The following is a 20,815-nucleotide window of genomic DNA, read 5'->3' on the forward strand; positions in this document are numbered from 1 at the left end:
ACCTTTTGAATGATTAAAAGATATCAACATCAGAAGACTTATCCATACAACCATACATGACACGTAATAAAATAAATCCCCTCACAATATTTATGAACGTCTGGTAAACAAGCCCTGCAGTCAAGCTACAAAGTAAATTAATGCTAGCGTTAGCAAGAAGCTCACAGATTATTAAACACATTGTGTTACCCAAAAATAATACAGCACCTTTGATGCAATTCATCTGACACAACTACTCAAAATACACCCACAAGAAGTGAAAACAGAGCGGACAACTCCAAAATAAGCAGAAAGATTTATGCTAATGCTATGAAAACGAGTGCAAACACAATATTATTAAAGTGAAATACAGTTTATTATTTTTGTGTCATCTCAAACTTCCCACTTTATTGTGTCCGTCGTTTCCATAGACTAAAGGCACTGAACCATCAACGAATTGAAGTCTTTTGGCAAATCCTTCTCTATACTGACAAAAGATTTCTGAAACACTCCTTAACAAGCTGGACTTTGCCCACAGATGTGGGAACACTGCTTGAAAAATAAATTCTGATGTTGTGCAATGATGTGTGTGGATTGATGCATCAAACAGCGGCACATTTTGATCTCTCCACTTCGGCATCCATGAGTTGTTTGGACTACAAAAGTCTCACAGAGTAATAAACAAGACGGATTCGTCTTAAACATGGCGGATTTGCGAATTCGCCATGTCTATGACTTTACATTTGGCAACACCCATTACCTTATTTGGTTTGTCCCGCCCTGACAGATGTGATGTAATAGATTTAATAAAAACAACGTCATAGAAAACAGAGAAATTGGAACAGAGTAAAAATAGCCCCCCCAAATGATCATAACAATACCTCTGCAGCACCTGGAGGGATGTATTACACTTTTCTACATTCCTGGATACTCCAGCTACACAAGAAAATGATTTTCCATGATACGTGTCCTTTAAAGAGTGTAATGAATGAGTTCCCCTTGCAGTAATAATGAGGATCTTTATTCTAGTGAAATGACATGTAAATTGCATTTGAAATGCAACTTCAAAACAATTTGGTGCAATATGTTCTATTAATCATGACCTCAGTTTATACCTTTTAAAGGTTCAAATATATTTTTTTGAGTTAGCATTTGTGGAAAAAAATATATCACTCCAATAATATTTGTTGTGACTGAGCAAGACTGTATGACTTGACTCAACTTGAAATTTGATGGCGTCTCGACTTGGCCTACGTGATTTACCTCTGCCCACAGTAACTTGGGACTTGCTTCAGACTTGAAGGCTACAACCTCAAGCTCGCTTGTGACTTGCACTTGTATGTGACTTTTGCCCACCTCCGCTAGCTAAAATATAATATTTTAATAAATTTTCTTATTTAACTCTGCACAGGTATCAAAAGTTAACTCAAGTTCCGCAAACGCACTAACTCATCCAATGTCAAGTGAACTTCGCACCTTTTAGTTGAGTTTTTTTGTTGTTTTTGTTCTCTCCCACTCCCCCAGCTAACTCTGACCCCAGCCCAGCAGCAGCTGTTGCTCCATCAGGCCCAGGCTCATCTCCTGGCTGCAGCTGTGCAGCATTCAGCCAACCAGCAGAACGGCACCAATGGGGCCAGTATCTCAGCTTCTGCAGCCACGCCCATTACCCAGCTACCCCTGTCTCAGCCCATACAGATCTCTCCTGTAAGAGTTTTTTTTTTTTTTAATGTCTTTGTTGTGATGTGTTTGCAAATCCCAAACGGTGTTACTGATTGCTGACTTGCCAGCACTGTTATTATTGTCCGTGTATCGTATTTCCTAAAATAGTGGCTGGAGGCATTCATTGGCTGAATTGCAAGCCAAAATTAAGGTTAGGGTCTTTATTTAGGTAAGGCCTTACGGAGGAATTAAACGCAGATAAATGTTTTAATATGAATACATTCGATGAGCCAGCACTAGACAAAACACGGTACTATTGTACCGTATTTTCCGGACGATAAGGCGCACCTAAAAACCTAAGATTTTCTCGAAAGCTGACAGTGCGCCTTATAGTCCGGTGCGCCTTGTATATGGATCAATTTATGAATTTGTTGATCCGTACTGGTTGTACACAGTGCTCTGCCAAAATTTTCAGTACGTTTTAGTACAACTAGTAAATTACAAGGTCGCATCGCTTACCAGCATTACAGCAACCGTGGTCAGGGGGCGTCACTGAATAGCTGTTGTACCCGTGAGGCTATTTTATGTCAAAATAGGCTGCTCTGTTAATGTCAATAAGGCGCACCTAAAAACCCCAAATTTTCTCGAAAGCCGACAGTGCGCCTTATAGTCTGGTGCGCCTTAAATATGGATACATTTATGAATTTGTTGATCCATACTGGTTGTACACAGTTCTCTGCCAAAATTTTCAGTAAGTTTTAGTACAACTAGTAAATTACAAGGTCACATCGCTTACCAGCATTACGGCAACCGTGGTCAGGGGGCGTCACTGAATAGCTGTTGTACCCGCGAGGCTATTTCATGTCAAAATAGGCTGCTCTGTTAATGTTTCGACTACATTTACGGATCAATACGGAAGGGAAACATAGGTAAGCAGTACCAAGGTGTTAGATCAAACTTTAGTCAGTTCTGATAATTTTTTAAGCCCTTGTTTGAGAAACGCGACTGTTTGCACTTTGCTGAGGCTCATGGGAGTCTGCGAGCTGAGGCTCATGGGAGTTTGCGGGTGGCTAATGCTACAATAATAGCTGCTATATGCACGATGCTATTTCTTGTCAAAATAGCCTGCTCTGTTAATGTTTTGAGTAAATTTACGGATCGATATGGAAGGGAAACATAGGTAAGCAGTACCAAGGTGTTAGATCAAACTTTAGTCAGTTCCGATCATTTTTTAAGCCCTCGTTTGAGAAACGCGGTTGTTTACACTTTGCTGAGGCTCAAGGGAGTTTGCGGGTGGCTAATGCTTTAGGGATAGCTGCTATACGCACGAGGCTATTTCATGTCAAAATCGGCTGCTCTGTTAATGTTTTGAGTAAATTTACCGATCGATATGGAAGGGAAACATAGGTAAGCAGTACCAAGGTGTTAGATCAAACTTTAGTCAGTTCTGATCATTTTATAGGATAGTTTGAGAAACGCGATTGTTTACAGAGGGCTTATTGGTTATTGGCTAGTGGATGCATATCACAACCCTAGTCAACCACAGTTTTTTGCAGTATAGCTTCTATTTTATGCGCCTTATATATGGACAAAGTTTTAAAATGGGCCGTTCATTGAAGGTGCGCCTTATAATCCGGTGCACCTTTTGGTCCGGAAAATACAGTAACTATAACATAAACACCATCAAACCATCTGTGTCACTCCAAATCATTAAATCCATCGATCCAAGTTGTCGTCCTTTATGTAAACAGCGCCGCGCCGCTGATGTCGGACTCGTCCTCAGTTGCAGTTCAAATTATTCCACAGGCACATATAACTATATAAACGAAATATAAAATAACAATAATATAAACAATTTTATCGAACCAACCGTGTCACTCCAAATCATTTAATCCATCGGAATCATCTTCTTGTCACTTAAAAAAACAAAACAAAAAAAAACAACAACTGTTGACTACGTGCGACGCTGACGTCAGACTGGATATATCAAATAAATGTAGTATAAACAACAATTTTAACGTAGCATCCGTGTCACTCCAAATCCTTAAATCCATCGGAATCTTAATCCGCTGTCACTTAAAAAAAAAAAAACATGCCTACTCCGCCTCATGCACAGACTATAATTCTCAGACTCGTGGACAAATAAAATACAACTTATAACAGTGGGGCTAATAACCTTATGTTAAGCAAGCAAACTCCTGATAGCTTTCAATTACAGTCCTTCAAGTTAACTGCAAGTTAGCAAACCTTCACCCAGCTGTAGTTCCAGATGCTATTCGTTTTTTTCTTTTACTAACTGAGGTGACACTTAATAGTTTACTTGTAACATACAGTAAATATGTAACCATAGGACTTTGAAATATCAGAATGTAAGTCTTGCCCTTCTCCCAGGACTGTTGAATTTGTATTCCAAAAGTTTTGGTTTAGGATCCTTCACCAACGCAGCTGGCAACAACATGTTTGCCCACGGATGTGCCTGACTTTAAATCGGCGCTACGAAACACAAATATCGCCGATGCAGATGAATTCAAAAATAGCAAATATCGGCTAAATATATCGGCCGACCTCTATTATCAAGTACTGTACAAAAGTCTTGGGCCACCTAAAGATGTGGTGTTTTAGCAACATTATTATGATCATTTATCACTAGAAACCTGCAAAGCATGATAATGAAAGCACATCGGCTTTCATATATGACTTCATAAATCAGAGAATATGTACTGTTGAGAGGCTCAAACTAGGATTAGGACAATTTTAACTTGAATAATGATTCCAAACATTTATCATCGAAAAAGCTGTTGATAAAATATGTATTACAGTAGAATATTTGCTGTACTGTTGTGTATGCACGCATACGTCTCAAGGATGGATCTCCTTTGCTTTCTTCATTATTATTTTTCCAGATACTACTCAGTTATTTGTTCCCCATTAAATAATCATTTTTTAACTATTTAAACTCCAGTGTAAACATTGACTTGACAGATGCCCGATATGCTCTGCAGCCTGCGCATATTGCAACAAGGACATGTACTACAAGACATCCAGTCGTATCAGTCATATTAAAGGCCTGCTTTTCTCGAGGGGATGTTAACTGGGGCACAGCTTCTATTAGAGTGGCATCCAGTTTTCAGGAAATACTGTTTATTTGCAATGTTAGCCCTTTTACAATGTGTATTCCTGACTGATTGCGTAAATACAAATGGCACTGTCATCACATTGTTTTATTTTCCAAAATATTGTTGGGTTTTTTTTTCTCTCGGCAGCTGCAGCAGCAGAATTTAAGTCTGCCCCAGTTTGTGTTGGTGCAGCCTGGCCACCCGATCGCCACTCAGCTACAGCCCGCTCAGTTCATCATCTCACAGACACCGCAGGCCCAGCAGAGTAAGTAAACAACAGGTTGGGCAGGGGTGGCGCTAGAAGTTACAGTAACTGAAGCTGATTTTTTTTTATCTTCCGTCCCTTGGCTGTTGCTAACCTTGTAGGCATATTGCAAGCGCAGAGTCTTCTCACTCAACTACCTCAAAGCCAAGCTAACCCCCTGCCGACTCAACCGAGCATCACCCTTGCAACACAGGTTGGTCCTGTAGTTAATTCACTCACAGATAAACGTGTTTGATAATAACCCCATTTGGTACGCTCGCTCAAATCTAATTACTGTTGTGTGTTTTTTTCCGTGACATACAGCCTGCAACTCCTACACGTACCACGGCAGTCACACCCATTCAGTCGCTGCCCCACAGTCATACGCCGCCCAAACAGCTGGATACGCCCACTCTGGAGGAGCCAAGTGATCTGGAGGAGCTGGAGCAGTTTGCCAAAACATTCAAACAGAGGCGGATCAAATTGGGTTTTACACAGGTAGATGTAATAGATTTTATGGCTCCTGTAAAACTGAGTTTTTGTTTTTTTTTGCCGCATTGCACACTTGTGTGTGTCCCCCATTGAAAAAATATTATTTTTTCAGTTACACACTTGTGTCCCCTTCCTGTTACCAGGGGGATGTTGGCCTAGCCATGGGTAAGCTGTATGGAAATGACTTCAGCCAAACAACCATCTCTCGCTTCGAGGCCTTGAATCTGAGCTTTAAGAACATGTGCAAACTCAAGCCATTGTTGGAGAAGTGGCTTAATGATGCAGGTTTGTCCCTGAACCTCCTTGTACATCTTTTATATGCACTGCGATTAGTGCGGTCATTTCGACAGTTCTTCGCCTTTACCTTCCTCTCCTTCCGTTGCGTCGGTGCTGTTTGTGCAGAGAATCTGACATCCGACCAGGCGCTGTCCACCCCTAGTGCCCTGGGCTCCCCTGGCATGGGCATTGAGGGGATCAACCGCAGACGGAAGAAGAGGACGAGTATTGAAACCAACATCCGAGTGGCCTTAGAAAAGAGCTTTCTGGAGGTTAGAAACCAGTTATTTACAGCAACGCACTGCTTATGGTTAGCTGAAGCAATGAGACTGGCCGGGATGATGGATTTTAGATGTTAAAGATGCGGTAGTCACAAGTGAGCTGTACTGACAAGGTCTGTCCGGCTTCTTTGCCCTCTTCAAGCAGAACCAAAAACCTACCTCTGAAGAGATCACCATGATAGCCGATCAGCTCAACATGGAAAAAGAGGTGATCCGGGTCTGGTTCTGCAATCGCCGTCAAAAAGAGAAAAGAATCAATCCCCCGAGCACAGGCGGCATTGGTAGCACCCCCATCAAAACCATCTTTACACCCAGTAGCCCTTTGGTGAGGAAGCATGTGCACAAGAAATACAGGCTCAGTTGCCTCGTCTGCATTTAGAATAGCATTTTCTCTCTGCTAACTGTTGGCACGACAAGTTATTCCCGTTTGTATTTTTCAAGGTGGCCAGCACAGCAAACTTGGTGAACAGTCCGACTATGAACACACCCACCACACTGACTGTAAATCCAGTGATGCCTCTCACCAGCACCAGTGTCTCCAATTTATCCTTCACAGGTACGTGTGGTACCTCAAAGGTCAAGCGCAATCTTTTCATGACTTTGGTTGACTTTTGCAATATTATCTTTTTAGATAAATTACAATTAGAATGTGTCCAAATTATAGCCACAGAAAAACAGTTTTGCATATAATTTTCTGATATTTTAATATTCAAACTGTCACACATTTGTACACATTCTAAAAAAAATTACAATTTGTGAACCTTTTGACTACTATACTAATGTAAATATATCTAAATAAATATTAATCTTATCTTCCACTCTAAATAATCCCTAATGAGCTGCCTTCCTTCCAAGGCACAACAGTTGGAGCCACAAATACTGCATCTGTCATCTCCACCACACCCGTGATTACCACAGTAACCAGCTCTCCGTCTCTAAGCCCCTCCCTGACGTCTGCTCAGTCCAGCACCACAGAGAATAAAGTCAGTACTCATGCGCAGGCCATCTTCACCCAAGCCCCAACATCCATAGGCACCACCCTCGGGACGGGCCAGGTGATGGTGGCCACTCCAGGCCTGTCTACAGCGTTTCAGGGTGCTGCCCAGTTGCCCACCAGTGCAAGCTTTGCAGCCATGGCTGCTGCAGCAGGGCTGAATCCGGGATTAATGGGCTCCTCCTCATTTGCTCCAGGGTCAGTATGTCCACACAATGAATTAACTCCTGTTTATCATCTTGTTTGTGGTTTTCTTCATAGTTTACAACTGATCTACATTTTATATTCTGTTGCGTGTTTGCAGTGGGGCTGTGCTCAGTCTGACTCCCGGTGGCCTTGGCAGTGCCCTTAGTCCTGCTATCATGAACAACAGCATGCTGGCAACCATTCAAGGTGCGTGTGTATCATCTCTTCCTTCATAGTGCATGTACAAATATTTTCTGGGGACGATATTCAGATATAACTGCATACATTTGCATGAATGACTACAAATGCTATGCAATGCATCATAGTCCTTGGGCTGAGAAAGGAAGTTAGACAGAGGCCAAAAGGAACACTAAAAACAAACCAACAAAATACCGTATTTTACGGACTATAAATCGCTCCAGAGTATAAGTCGCACCAGCTATAAAATGCATGTTAAAGAAGAAGAAAAAAACATATAAGTCGCACCAGCGTACAAGCCGCATTTTGGGGGGAAATATATTTGATAAAATCCAACACCAAGAACAGACATGTCATCTTGAAAGGCAATTTAAAATAAAAATAGAACAAGCAACAACAGGCTGATGGTACGGCATGCTAACGTTACATAAATACATAAACAAGGAACTGAGAACGTGCCTGACGTAATATATTAGTTATTCAAATAAGTCAAGTCAAGTTTAGTTGTATAGCCCTAAATCACAAGCAGTCTCAAAGGGCTTCACAAAGACAAACAATTGACAATTATTCTCAAAGCATCCCCTGATCTTGAGCTCCCAAAAGGGCAAGGAAAAACTCAAAAAAACCTTACTTGGGGAAAAAAGAGAAACCTTGAGAAGGGACCACATATAGAAGGATCCCCCTTTCAGGATCACCAGGCTGCAATGGATGCAAAGAGGGCACATAAAATACATAATATGGAAATCAAAAAATGGATGTCCAGGCCAAAGCAAAGAGCTGTCGGAGGAGCCCTCGATCGTACTGGCAGTGTCTTCGAGAAGGGTAATCCGCTGCAGTTCCCTCATCCTGAATTTGGTCCACGAGAATAGAATCTAGATAGCCGCTGTCATCTTGGGTGTCACCTAACCACCTCCCCAGTCGGGGAGGGGTGGTGAAAGTGGGGTCGGGGAGAGGAAGCAAAAACAAACTCCAGCCGAATCGGCCACTACAGGTTAATTAAAGGCCATATCACAGAAATATGTCTTTAAACGTGTCTTAAATGTTTCTACTGAGGTAGCAGTTCTAATATCCATTGGTAGGGCATTCCAGAGCTCTGGAGCCCGAATAGAAAATGCTCTAGACCCTGCAGACATTTTCTTGGCCCTCTGTGTCACTAAAAGACTAGCGTTTTGCGAACAAAGGTTACGAGACGGAACATAAGGAACAACTAGGTCGACGAGATATGAAGGCGCTAAGCCATGCAATGATTTATAGGTTAATAGAAGAACCTTGAAGTCACATCTTAAATGGACCGGGAGCCAGTGTAAGTTGGCTAATATTGGGGTAATGTGATCAAATTTTCTTGTCCGTGAGAGCAGTCTTGCAGCAGCATTTTGTACCAACTGTAGACTTTTGATGCTGGACTTGGGAAGACCAGAGAATAATACATTACAGTAGTCCAGGCGTGACGTGATAAACGCATGTATACTAATTTCCACATCACCGGTCGAGAGGATTGGGCGAATCTTAGCAATATTACGAAGATGAAAAAAAATGCAAATCTGGTTATATTCTTAATGTGCTTTTGAAAGGGGAGCGTTTGGTCAAATATTACCCCAAGATTAGTTACAGTATCACTCAGTGATAGTACGTTTATCTATAGTTATAGTGGCTTCCCTAAATAGATGTTGATAACGAGCTAGACCAATTATCAGCATCTCAGTTTTATCTGGGTTAAGACGAAGAAAGTTGAGAGACATCCATTGCTTGATCTCCGCAAGGCACGCCTCAAGATTACAACAGTCCCGCGGATCTGTCATTGATAACGGCATATATAATTGGGTGTCATCTGCGTAACATTGAAAACTAATATTATATTTACGTATTATGTCCCCAAGCGGAATCATATAAATATTAAATAGAATTGGTCCTAGTACAGGGGTCGCCCTGTGGGACACCATATGTAACCTGTAATCGGTCGATCAGGGTTCGTATCTATCAAAGGATTTTTAAACGAAATGAAAGTAAGATTGTGTTCTCTAGGCCTGACATCACCTCTCAATTGTTTATTAGCGCAGTGGGATGATACGGCCGTAGGAATTTGATAGTAAATATTTGGTACACATGTAATATTATCTGAAAGAGGCACCGTATCATCAGCTATACCGGTCAGGGTGGAGCAATTGGATTTGTTTACTACCTCAGTAGAAAGTGTGTTCACATGTACTGTAGCACTATTCAAACTGTGACGCTCTAGTCTACACAAGGAGCTATGTGCATGCTGGAAGTCTAGCCCAGCGCTAGTTAACTTTAACTTAACTGACTCCAAACCCATCCTGACAGGTGGTCTAATCACCTGTGCCCCGCCCTGCTCTAAAGTGACCTGTCATGAGTGGCTCAAACAGTAATCTATATTCCCAGAATGAGTGAAGGCGCCTTCACGGTTAGGATGAAGGCCGTCCTTCCTCAGCAGGTCGGGGCGGCCTCAGAAGGCGGACCAGTTATCTATAAAATACAGTCCCTGCTTTTTACAGAACCCAGCCATCCATTGATTAAGGGAGACTAATCTACTAAACCTCTCATCAGAGCCTCTCCCAGGCAGGGGGCCAGAGACCAATACTTGATGCCGACTCATCTTTCTGGCGAGATCACAAGTCCTCGCTATGTTTTTCTTTGTGATCTACGATTGTCTCATCCTAACATCTTTGGCGCCGACGTGTATCACTATGTCCGAGTAGCTAGTGTTGTTGTAACTACGCTGTTGACTAGTCCTCTTGCGAGTCAGCTCCCTAAGATTAGCTTCTATGTCGGGTGCTCTGCCCCCACGAATACACATTACTGTGGCTGGATTTTTAAGCGTGATATTTCGGGTGATGGAGTCACCTATGATCAAGGTGCGAGGGCCAGTAGATCGAGATGACTTTGGACGGCTATGCGTCTTATCTGGCTCATCGCGATTAGCAAGCCGCTTGGGGCTAATGCTAACTATAGACTATAGTCCGTGACGGTGTCCGCCACATCTACTGTTAGCGCACTATTCTGCTCTAACTGGCAGACACGTCCCTCTAGCAGGGACAACCTCTCTAACAGAAGGGTGCAGTTGGTGCACGAAGCCGTACAAACCTCTTGATCCGCAGCCATACTTACATGTCCTATGATCGACGGTAGACAGACGGCCACCAAACAAATAACTCACTCCAAATCAGTAAATCCAACGAAATCTTCATCCTCGGTGTCACTTATACTAAACAACTTCGCAAACCCCGGAAGTAGAAGATGGAGCGCTTCCTCTTCTACGTGGCTTACGTCAGACTCATCAGTAGCAGTTCCAATTCCAATTATTCCACAGGCCTAGAGCGCACTCATGCGGTAGTGTGAAAATAACATGTGAAATATGTGTTAATAATTTCACACAAGTCGTTCCGAGTATGTCAGCCCCCGGCCAAACTATGGGGAAAAAACTGCAACTTATAGTCCGAAAAATTCAGTATTATCAGTGATTCCTGCTGATAATTACCGTATTTTTCGGACTAAAAGTCACTCCGGAATATACGTCGCATTAGCCATAAAATGCACAATAAAGTGGAAAAAAATTTTTATAAGTCGCTCCGGAGTATAAGTCGCATTATGGGGTAAATTTATTCGACAAAATCCAACACGAAGAACAGACATGAACGAGCAACAACAGGCTAAACGATACGGTATGCTTACGTGATATAAACACAAACAACGATCTGAGAATGGGCCTGACGTAATATTAACAGTTATCCAGATAACCATTAGATAAATAACACCTTTATCAAACCATCCGTGTCACTCCAAACCATTAAATCCATCGATCGTCTTTTATGTCAACAATGCCGGGTGCGCACCGCTGACGGCGATTGCACTTCAAATTATTCCACAGGCCCATATAACGATATGTAAATTACATATCAAATAACTATCATATAAGCAATATTATTATCAAACCATCTGTGTCACTCCAAATTATTAAATCCATCGATTGAATTCTTTGTCCTTTATGTAAACGCCGCCGCGTGTGCGCTGCTGACATCGGACTCGTCGTCAGTTGCAGTTCAAATTATTCCACACGCCCATATAACAATATATAAACTATATATAATATAGCTATAATATAAACAACAATTTTATCAAACCATCTGTGTCACTCCAAATAATTAAATCCATTGATCGAATTCTGCACGTTGTCAGTTGGCGTTCAAATTACAGTAATCCCTTGCTACATCATGGTTCGTTTACCGCGATTTCACTACATTGCGGATTTTTTCCCAAATTAAAAAAAAAATTTTTTTTAAATAAAACTTTGAAATTGAGAAAGTTGCCCACCCGTCAGCAGAAGGCAGGGCGTGCCCACACAATTGCAGTGCGCACATATTGTTATAATAATGAGTTCTAAAAACGCATTTAAGAGCATTTTACTTTGTTATAGAAAAATCGTTATAATAATAAAGCTGTTCTAAAAACAGATTTACAATATGTATCGTGTTATTAAAATTGTTATAATAATAAAAGCTGTTCTAAAAACATATTTACAGTATGTGTTAAGAATTCTCCATGTTATTTATGTTATCCAGCCGTGCTTTGATTTGAGGTAGGGTGCTTTATTTTGAAGGCCGTTTTCAGGCGATACCATTTCAAATCATTAAATTACCTGACTCCGGAAGTCAGTAAATGGGACTCATTGTCAGTGAGCCTCCAATTATTCCACAGCCATAGTGCGCCCTCATGCTGTTTAAAGTGAAATTAACATGTGAAGTGATCAACTATACTAGTAAGTAATGTGTTAATGATCAAGTCAAAATTTGTGAATCATTTCAAATATAAGTCGCTCCTGAGTGTATGTCGCCCACCCCCACCCAAACTGGGGAAAAAACGCGACTTATACTCCGAAAAATATGGTAGATATTTTGAGTGTTGGTGGTTGTGGCAACACTGATTTCTTTTCCAAATATAAATGCCACTGCTCAGACACATCTGTCATTTCTGTTTTTTAAACGCCATGCAACTTTCTCACTTTTCTCACTTGTCCCTACAGCCCTGGCGTCAAGCGGCACAATCCCAATAACGACACTAGACGGCAGCAACTTGTTGTTTGCTAACACATCTGGCAGCAACGTGCCCAACCTGGTCACCACGCCGCTCTTCCTCAACCCCCAGAACCTATCGCTGCTCACCAGCAACCCAGTCAGCTTGGTATCAACTGGGGCGGGCGGGCTACAGGTTAACGCCGACGCCCATCACCAGGTCTCCACGGCCGCCGTGCCTGTGCAAGCCACGACCATTACCACTGCCTCCAAGGCGCAGTGAGTCCGGCTGCGCTCCGGAATGAACGCCCTGTTTCCTGAGCTGTCACTGCTCACCTCACACACACGGCGCAGGAAATAGGCAAGGTTGTTTGATTTTTGGCTCTGCGTTTCTCATACATCCACTCCATTGTTTCTACTATTATTTTATCAAATCGTTTTGCTTTCAATAACAAAAGCAACCACACAGAGTTGTGCTTGTCATTTATTTTTTTCCTGTGTTCTCCTCTTAATCTTTTTATGATTATTGGACCCAGTAGCCGAGTGGAGACTGGCTTCTTGAACCAGGAAGATAATTTCCCCATGATACGATAAAACTCCTTACATTTTGTACATACGTCCTTCTATTTCATGCAAACTCACTTAACCTCTTTTCTGAACAACTTCTAAAGAAAAAAATTAGGATTTTACTCTAAACCTAATATACTGACCTCATATACTTTATCACTAACGGGGTGTCAACTTTTACATTTTTTGGGAACAGGCTTTGATATGAGTCATATCAGCTTTGTTTTCATAGTTTTTCTTAATGTATTTAATTGAAATTGTTTTTTTTACATTTTCCCAACTTTGCAAATAAGTTAAGATTTAAATATCGCTTTTTTGTTTTTTTTGGTGTTTTTTTTTGTTAAAAAGAGGTTTTAAGGCTTTAAAAACAAGTAATAAGTGGCTGATATAAAGGTTATCATTGCTTTAAGCAGCACAGGGACTTGTTAAGTCTCTGAGTTTCTCTTTCAGGAAACACTGACTTATAACAGCCTCCGAGCTTGTTAAAGAAGTTGTCGATTGTAGACACTGATGGAAAATGACTGAAATCTTTCAACAGCTTTAAAAACACATGGAGGGAAACAGTGGGTAAAGACGGCAGGCAGACGTCTACGTGTGTTGTGTAAAGCTCAGCGTGACACTGAGACTTGAGTAACCAAATGATCCACAAGGCTCAGCGGTTTGAGCTAAGATCACCTGTCAGGGGGTGTGGTCATCACACTAAATGTATGGTGATGTTGACAAAATATTTTTTTTTTTTTTTTTTTTACCTTTCTTTGTAATGGTAGTACCGTCGTATCTACTTGTGCACAGTATCTGTACCAAAAAACTGGATTGATGAGCTGTTGTGAGAGAAATGACCTTTTCTGTTCCCTTTTGTCTGCGGATAATTGAGTGGCTGCGTACTTTAAGATATACCAAAAATATTTGTTTAAATAATTGTAGTCGATGTCGTCTAGTCAATATATTTATGAACAGAATCTCTTTTCATTTTGTCAGCAGAATATAAAAATGCAATATTTTGATCATTTTCCAAAGATTATCTTTTTTTTTTTTTTTTTTTTTTTTTTTTAAATCTTAAAAGTCTTTCATAGATTATAATTGGCAGCACAATTGACCAAAAACGAAGGAAGGGCTGGGTTGGAGCATGACAAGCTCGTTTCCTATTTTTATTTCTTTGAGCCCCACCCTGACATTTGGTCCCAGGGCCATTTGATGGCTCTCTTTTAACACTTTTAGTAGCAGCTTTTGGGTGTCTGTTAAGCAGGAAAAACTCCTTTTGGGGGGGTTGTACTAATATTTCAGCCATAAAACAACAGCTTCAACCAAAGTGGTTTTCCTTAATGGCAACCGTGCCTGTCTGAGCACTGTGGTTGCTGTTCACAAATGTCAGTACCCGCTTTTCTTGATATGGTACAGTTGGAGAAGGATGCATGAAATGCCAGCTTTAACAGCCTGCTCCTTAATGTTTTCTTAATAGAACGTTATGCTAATAGCAGGCTTTGGAATCTGGAAGGTTATACTAGAGATGAGCATTTGAATTGATTGTGAATTTGGTGATTAATCGTGTCTGGAAGCAATTGACATTGAATGTCCTGCTGAGGGATTCATTCTCAAATAGTTTGCTGTCTAAAAACATACACCCAAGCTATGGGGGAAAAAAAGGATTCACAACATACTGAATTTTTTGTTGCATGTCTGCTTTTTGTGCTTGGGCCTCTCTGATGTAAGTGCTTGCTGAGCCTGCAGATGTGATTGTATGTATCTTAAAATGTTGGGCATTATTTAAAGCTCCAGGAACTCATATTTTAAGTGTTTCACATGGCTGGGCAAGAAGCCACACGGTGGCGCAAATCCCCACAAACACTTCAACTTTCCAGGGTCCTGCATTCAGGGCAGCGGCTTTGTATCACCACCTTGTAGATAGATACTTTATTGATCCCGTGGGGGTGGGGGGGAATTCAGTAGTCGCCATAACAGCAAAGACGAGAGAAAGTTTTAGATAAGACCGAGAGAACGTGAGACGGCGGCCACACACAATGGCGCCAGGAAGAAAGAGGCTACCTGATACACTGTTGAATAACTGAGTTCCTGGAGATTTGAATAATGCCCAATATTTTAAGATACAATTATATCTGCACTTAAATCAGACAGGCACAAGCATAAAAAAAACAGAAATGGTAAAGGATTAAATTATCACATCATAAGCGGTTAATAAGACAATTTGGTGTGTTTGGAATTGGTGTTGTTTTAATAGTGCCCTGAAACAATTGGGGCAAATTGGCATCTGTTACATGGCTGCAGTTTGCACACATGCCATTGATTCAATCTCGTTCGCTACTCTAGTAGTTCAAAACATTTAGAAATCATTTCCCATTCCTAAAATAAGTTATTGTAGTTTCTTCATAACTGAACAGGTATATACAGTAAATTTTGTAAAATGCTTATCCGTAGATTTAACAATGGGTAAGCCACAAGGCTCTCAAGTAGTTCCACTCTTTTTCAGTTCATTAAGTCATTCTCCAAAAAAAAAAATCATTCAGAGCAAATTTTGTCAAATGTCTATCCATAGTCAACACGATTTGATCAATTGACCAATTTGACCAGTTGACCAATTGAACCAGCATGTAAGCACTGCAGTGCCCCAAAGCTTTCTCAAAGAAGTGTGCTTGGCTACTTTTAGTCACTGCAGCTTTTTGGCTGAGTACTGTTATGTGCCACATATTCAACTAAACCCCATACAATAGTGTCACTGTTCTGCTGCATCTGACTAATAAAATAGCGAGTGATTAGAAAATCACTGAGCATGAAGGCAGTGAGATATCCTTTTCCTTCTTTTCTGTCAACCAATTTTGACTAAATATACCTCAGCAGGGGCGGCTCGGTGGCGCAGTGGGTAGCACGTCCGCCTCACAGTTAGGAGGGTGTGGGTTCCATTCCACCGCCGGCCCTCCCTGTGTGGAGTTTGCATGTTCTCCCCGTGTCCGCGTGGGTTTTCTCCGGGCACTCCGGTTTCCTCCCACATCCCAAAAACATGCTTGATAGGCCGATTGAAGACTCTAAATTGTCCCGAGGTATGAGTGCGAGTGCGAATGGTTGTTCGTCTCTGTGTGCCCTGCGATTGGTTGGCAACCAGTTCAGGGTGTCCCCAGCCTACTGCCCGATGGCGGCTGGGATAGGCTCCAGCACGCTCGCGACCCCTGTGGGGACTAAGCGGTTCAGAAAATGGATGGATGGATGGATGGATACCTCAGCAGCACTTAAAACGAAAGCTTCACCTTTTTAGACATTTCTGTGTATAGAACAGTGTGGAATGTATAAGTAACGTTTGGCTCGGCATTCTCACGTTATACTGCTACATAGGAACCGTACATGATAGGACAACTACTGCTTTTGCTAGTACTACTATTTAATTTTTCTCTTCGGTGGTTTCATGGTGATTGACGAAGAGATAATTCTTGCCAAAGTAATAGCCTTTCTCTTTGCAGCTTAGTCGGCATATGGCTGCTCGTGTCTTTGAGGCCACCACGCACCGATGGAGGCCAGTTCTATTCCGCTGCCGTGTGTAGTCACGTGACATCCGAACGCATTTGCGTGACAAACCGGATGCCATCGGTGCCATAGGATCTTACTGATATATTTATGAGGAAAGACCCAAGAATCAGAGAAATCGTTTTTTCTTAATTCTATACATATAAATATATATAAACACGTGTAAGATATTCATATTTTATATTTGAACCAGTATGTTACTCAGACTGAATGTAGTGTTTATGACCCCTCAAATATTGCCCCCAATCTTTTTTTTTTTTTTTTTTAAACTGTTGAGACCAAAAAAAAAAATACACTGCAGTGGGTGCACCAGTCAATGACATGACAATGTCTGTCTGCTGGGAGGAGGTGCTCTGACGCACAGGTTATCTGGCTGGTAGAGCTGAGACTCTGAAGTAAGTTTATTTTTAAAAATTATATATTCATGTTTTTAGTTGGGTCATTTTAGACTTGATTTGCTGTGCTGTTTTGAACAATCATTTGTTTAATTTTTATTACTTTATGCCTTTAACTGATTTGTATAGTTTGAGAGGGCACCATCACTGGCTTTCTTAGTTTGACGAAGACGATAAATGTTTTCATTTATGCCTTATTGTTACGTAGATGACATGATTGCATTGTAGCACATGTGTGAGTGTGTGTCTGTTTGAGCTTAGTGTCGCCCGTTGCATTGTCACTGACACAATGCAGTATCCTTTGGGCATTTTGAGTGCGAGATGCTTACATTTCTACCTATGTATTTTAGGTGTGACTCAGACAATGCCTGTAAGAAAAGCTTTACTAATAATTCCAACAGGCAGGTGTGCGATATGAACGAATGAATATTGCAGTGTATAAAAACGCAGTCTGCAAACAATTGTGCTTTTTTTTTTTTTTTTTACACCATTGATTTGGATATGGAATAGGGATGGGCATAACGATCATTTGAGCTTCAACTTTAGTTAATTCTTTGAAAATAATTGCCTTGATAGCTATTTTCTAGCATGTCATGAAACAATTGGGGCAAAATAAAGTGCTCTTGGCTGCAACCAGTAGATGTGCCATTTCAAATTTGTCTAACCCCTTACCATTCCTGATTTTTGTGCTTGCGTCTGTCTTATTTAAGCGCACGCTGAGCCTGCAGACGATTGTATCTTATGATGTTGGGAATTATTCACATTTCCAGGAATTAAGGTTTTTTTGACAGTGTCACATGACTAGACAAGTAGGTACAAGGTGGCACAAATCCCATCAAACCTTCCACTGTCCTGCTTGCGGGACAGCTGCATTGTTAAGTTTGTCGGGGAATTTGTGCCACCATGTGGTTACTTGCCTGCTCGTGTTATAAACTATTAAAAAATAGTTCATGGAGATTGAATAATGCCCAACATTTCAAGATACAATCATATCTGCAGGCTCAGTGAACACTTAAATCAGACAGATGCATGGACAAAAAGGAAAAGGGGTTAAATGCTTATCCCTAGATGTAACTTTACTTGTTGAGTGCCTCAAGGCTTTAATTTAACTCCACTATTTCTTTCAGTCTAACTAATGTTGGGAAAACTCAACATTCAATTAAGCGTTTGTTTTTTTGATATATTTGATCAATAAAATATCAAATGCCCATCCCTATGTTCACTTGTTGGTGATGAACGCTGTTTGTGGTTTAACACTTGCACTAGTTTGTCGACCTGGCTTTGCCTCAACGCTTCATTTGATTACATTTTGCAGATTTTTTTGTTACTTTTGTAAACGCTGGCAGATGAAGCGTGGGTGCACCAGTATACCTCATTTCTAACTCAAAACTGAGTGAAACCTGTTTTAACCTACTTAATAAGAAAATGTTTGAAAACAAATGAACGTGTCATCGTAGAAGCCCGCGCATTCTTGATGTGAAGCGTCCGCCACGAGGGGTACACACGAGTACTCATGAATGTTTTGCGTTCTTTAACAATGTTTCTTGCATACCTTTCCTTTTTTGAATTACTAGCCCCTTTTAAGTTTGACAATCCTTCTTTTGTTCTAGCTCTAACCTGGTGTATAGACTGTATCACCCCCCTCCCCTCCCTCCCACCAGCTTTGCAAGGTGGCGCCATCTCGTGGTAACAACATTAACCAAAGACTAAAAACTGATTGTACATGAATGCGGCCCAACCTTCTGCCTCACTGCTCCTCATCGAGCACTCACCCACTCGTGTTTGGGTTTCATTAGCTTTGACTGCATGCGAATGTCTTCGCCACAGTCGGTGTTGCTGTTTTCAGTGCCTGTGGGTGGGCAGGGGTACCCAGAGAGGGGCAGGAGAGGGGTGGTTGAGAGGGTTTCTTTGATGGACACTTGTTTGTGGTAGCTGGGTAGTGTTTGTTAATACACGCTGAGGGTTAATCCTGTGCACACTGTACATGCTCAGAACTCTCTGTCTGTCTTGAGCACTATTGCTAGAATTCACATTTTGTCCTGTCTTTCTCTCAAGGACTTGGGTTAAAAGAAAAAGACTTTGGTTAAAAAAATAAAATAAATAAATAAAAAGGGGGGTTGGGTTCCTCCCCAGGGCATACAATTCTGGAGTGACATCCCAAACCCACTAGATTTCACTGCTGTAAAGACACATCTCACCTTCCTCCCTCACTCACTCACTACAGACTGATCAACTGTGACACTATGCATCCCCTGGTGGGGCATTCGGTGACACTTTGCTCAATGCTTTACTCCCGAGTGAGGCGTCGGGAATCCTCACAAGCGCTATCTATTCCAAAGCAAAATTCCAAATGTTTTAAACGTGCGTGGTGTGTGTGTGTGTGTGTGTGTGTGTGTGTGTGTGCGTGCGTGCGTGTGTGTGTGTGCGTGTGTGTGTGCATGTATACAAAACTCAAATACCAAAGATATCTCTGTCAACTGTCTCTCTCTTCCTAACCGCCCTGCAGCATGTGTATTAAGCGACAAACCCAGCACTGGCTTTGAGTCCAAGCCTCAGTAATTCCAAAGCTTAGATGTATATTTTGATATATTTCTGTCAAGAAAAAAAAGTTTGTGGAATAATAGTCTGTATCTTGTTTGTTGTCATTTTTATTTCTCTCTGTCGCAGCATGGAACTAATTGCAGAACTGTCTTACTAGGTTGAAGACATTGTATTTTTGTATGTTTTTGAGTGTGTTGTGTGATATCAACCCAAGTGACCATGGCTTTTATCAAGATAGATAAAATACAGTACAATTGAAAAATTATCAGAAAAAAACATGTACATATTCTGTCTATCTTCAGAAAGGCATTTTGTAAAACTACTTAAAGTGGACTCTTGGGTTCATCTAAAGGATTGATTCCCCCTTTTTTTTTTTTTTTTTTCTTACTCTGCAGTCTAATCTTTCTAACAGAACTCTTGATGTAAAGAGTTATCATCTTGGACTAAAAACACTGAGGGACACTGTTCCAAAAAATGAAAATGAAAATGCAAAAAAAACAAAACAAAAAAAAACAGGAAAAAAAAAAAAAAAAACTCCTCCAGTCATGGTGGCGTGGAACTGAAAGACAGACTGTGTAGGAGTTTGAAGTATGTGAATCAGGATACATAGTAGATTTTGATGCGTTTGTCTGCTGTATTGTTTTTTTTGTTTGTTTGTTTTTTAAAACACATATACGTACAATAATCTTTTACTGTAAGTGTACAGTTCTCTTTTGTTGTAAACATCATTAAACCATTTTCAAGTGTTTGGCACACTTGCGTTTTGATTTCATCCTTCAGAATGCTGTTACTCACCTGTGATAACATTCACTCATAACTATAACGTAAACATCTCATTCTGATGCACACATAACAATTTAAAATGAGCATTAATTTGGCGATCAGTTTTCAAAACACATTTTAAATCATCTTTGCCGACTAAAATGAATGGAAAGACCAGCAACCTACCACCCCAAAATTGTAATGTGATTATAATGAGCAAACCAGTCCTTGACATTGCACTTAGTAAAAACAATGATGCATTTTCATAGAATTTGGAGAGAAAAAAAAAAAGCAAATTTCGCTTCATTTTGATGTACAATAAATTGCTCCTTTGTCTGTGCGCCTTGTCCACCTGTTGACATTTTAATACAGATATGGTTGCTGATGTCGGGCGGAAAACTCTCATGTCACAATTTGGTTGATTCCACATTTTTTCCACAACTCTATTTTATCTGTTAGTCTCCACTGTTATGTTCACAAATTATTGACCAATGTAAAATGTTGAAAATGATTAATGGACAAATAATGGTTGAACTAATATGCCGTTTTGGGGGTCTCCTGAAAATT

The 20,815-nt window shown here is 40.9% G+C and overlaps 1 protein-coding gene across 7 annotated transcripts in view; it reads left to right on the top strand.

Moving 5' to 3' along the window:
• pou2f1b (POU class 2 homeobox 1b) overlaps positions 1-20,480 on the top strand; it is a 39,302-nt gene extending 18,822 nt beyond the window's left edge. For 3 of the 7 annotated variants that reach the window (XM_085920120.1, XM_085920113.1, XM_085920118.1), the window contains 11 exons: positions 1,504-1,683; positions 4,902-5,019; positions 5,121-5,212; positions 5,323-5,496; positions 5,634-5,774; positions 5,883-6,038; positions 6,190-6,372; positions 6,489-6,603; positions 6,903-7,239; positions 7,346-7,434; positions 12,464-20,479. In XM_085920120.1, the coding sequence (XP_085776246.1) occupies positions 1,504-1,683; positions 4,902-5,019; positions 5,121-5,212; positions 5,323-5,496; positions 5,634-5,774; positions 5,883-6,038; positions 6,190-6,372; positions 6,489-6,603; positions 6,903-7,239; positions 7,346-7,434; positions 12,464-12,735 (1,857 nt within the window). In that variant the 3' untranslated portion in view covers positions 12,736-20,479. Of the gene's footprint in view, positions 1-1,503; positions 1,684-4,901; positions 5,020-5,120; positions 5,213-5,322; positions 5,497-5,633; positions 5,776-5,882; positions 6,039-6,189; positions 6,373-6,488; positions 6,604-6,902; positions 7,240-7,345; positions 7,435-12,463 lie in introns of all 7 variants that reach the window. The other 4 variants (XM_085920119.1, XM_085920115.1, XM_085920116.1 and 1 more) reach the window with 4 other exon arrangements.
• The last annotated feature ends 335 nt before the right edge of the window (positions 20,481-20,815 follow it).

This window comes from Syngnathus leptorhynchus, chromosome 9 (assembly GCF_054491065.1).
Source record: "Syngnathus leptorhynchus isolate UIUO chromosome 9, UIUO_Slep, whole genome shotgun sequence".
Classification (NCBI taxonomy): domain Eukaryota; kingdom Metazoa; phylum Chordata; class Actinopteri; order Syngnathiformes; family Syngnathidae; genus Syngnathus; species Syngnathus leptorhynchus.